The following is a 609-nucleotide window of genomic DNA, read 5'->3' as shown; positions in this document are numbered from 1 at the left end:
CTCGGAGCTAATGGTGGTTCAAGCAACTCAATAGACGAGAGGCAGAAAGCACTGCTCAGACCTTCAGCCTCCTGGAGAATAGTGTAGTCTGGGGGGTAAACCTAAATCAAAGCAGCTCAGAGTTGGGCAGGGAGCCCTCAACTTGGTTCCAAACAGGCTGATGGGGTTCAGTGGTGACCCAGCAGGTTGAAGGGCTCTGATGTCTCCTTGTGCTTGCTGGGGTTTTCACAAGGCTGTACCATGTACTTCATTCTGCTTCGTTTTTTTGCAGGATCCTCTGAAAGGAGCATAGCACAGAATTACGAACGGAGGCGTAAATGAGACATCCCTGTGCATTATTTATTAAACATCATTTGTTCTAATCACCAATGCAGTGTAATTTAAACTAACCACTGTACGGAATAATTATTTATTTAATAATAACTGATGGGTTGGGTTTTGTTCTGGTGTTGGTTTTTTTTTGTGGGTGTTTTTTTTTTTTTTTTTTTTTTTTTTTTTTTTTTTTAGTTGTACATTCAATAAAATGATTATTTTTCATATTGTGGCAGTGATACATGTTGTGTAGGTGAGTTGTGGTTCCAAAAGGACTGGCAACCCTGGTGATGTCTC

At 40.7% G+C, this 609-nt stretch overlaps 1 protein-coding gene across 1 annotated transcript in view; it reads left to right on the top strand.

Moving 5' to 3' along the window:
* TAC1 (tachykinin, precursor 1) overlaps positions 1–321 on the top strand; it is a gene marked incomplete at its 5' end in the record, with an annotated part of 5,145 nt that extends 4,824 nt beyond the window's left edge. The window contains one exon of the mRNA XM_010023637.1: positions 272–321. Within this exon, the coding sequence (XP_010021939.1) occupies positions 272–321 (50 nt within the window). The remainder of the gene's footprint in view (positions 1–271) is intronic.
* Positions 322–609: the final 288 nt, after the last annotated feature.

The sequence above is a fragment of the Nestor notabilis genome, unplaced genomic scaffold (assembly GCF_000696875.1).
Source record: "Nestor notabilis isolate BGI_N333 unplaced genomic scaffold, ASM69687v1 scaffold16191, whole genome shotgun sequence".
Lineage (NCBI taxonomy): Eukaryota > Metazoa > Chordata > Aves > Psittaciformes > Psittacidae > Nestor > Nestor notabilis.
The sequence above is the reverse complement of the archived record's forward strand: the minus strand, read 5'-3'. Positions and strand labels throughout refer to the sequence as shown.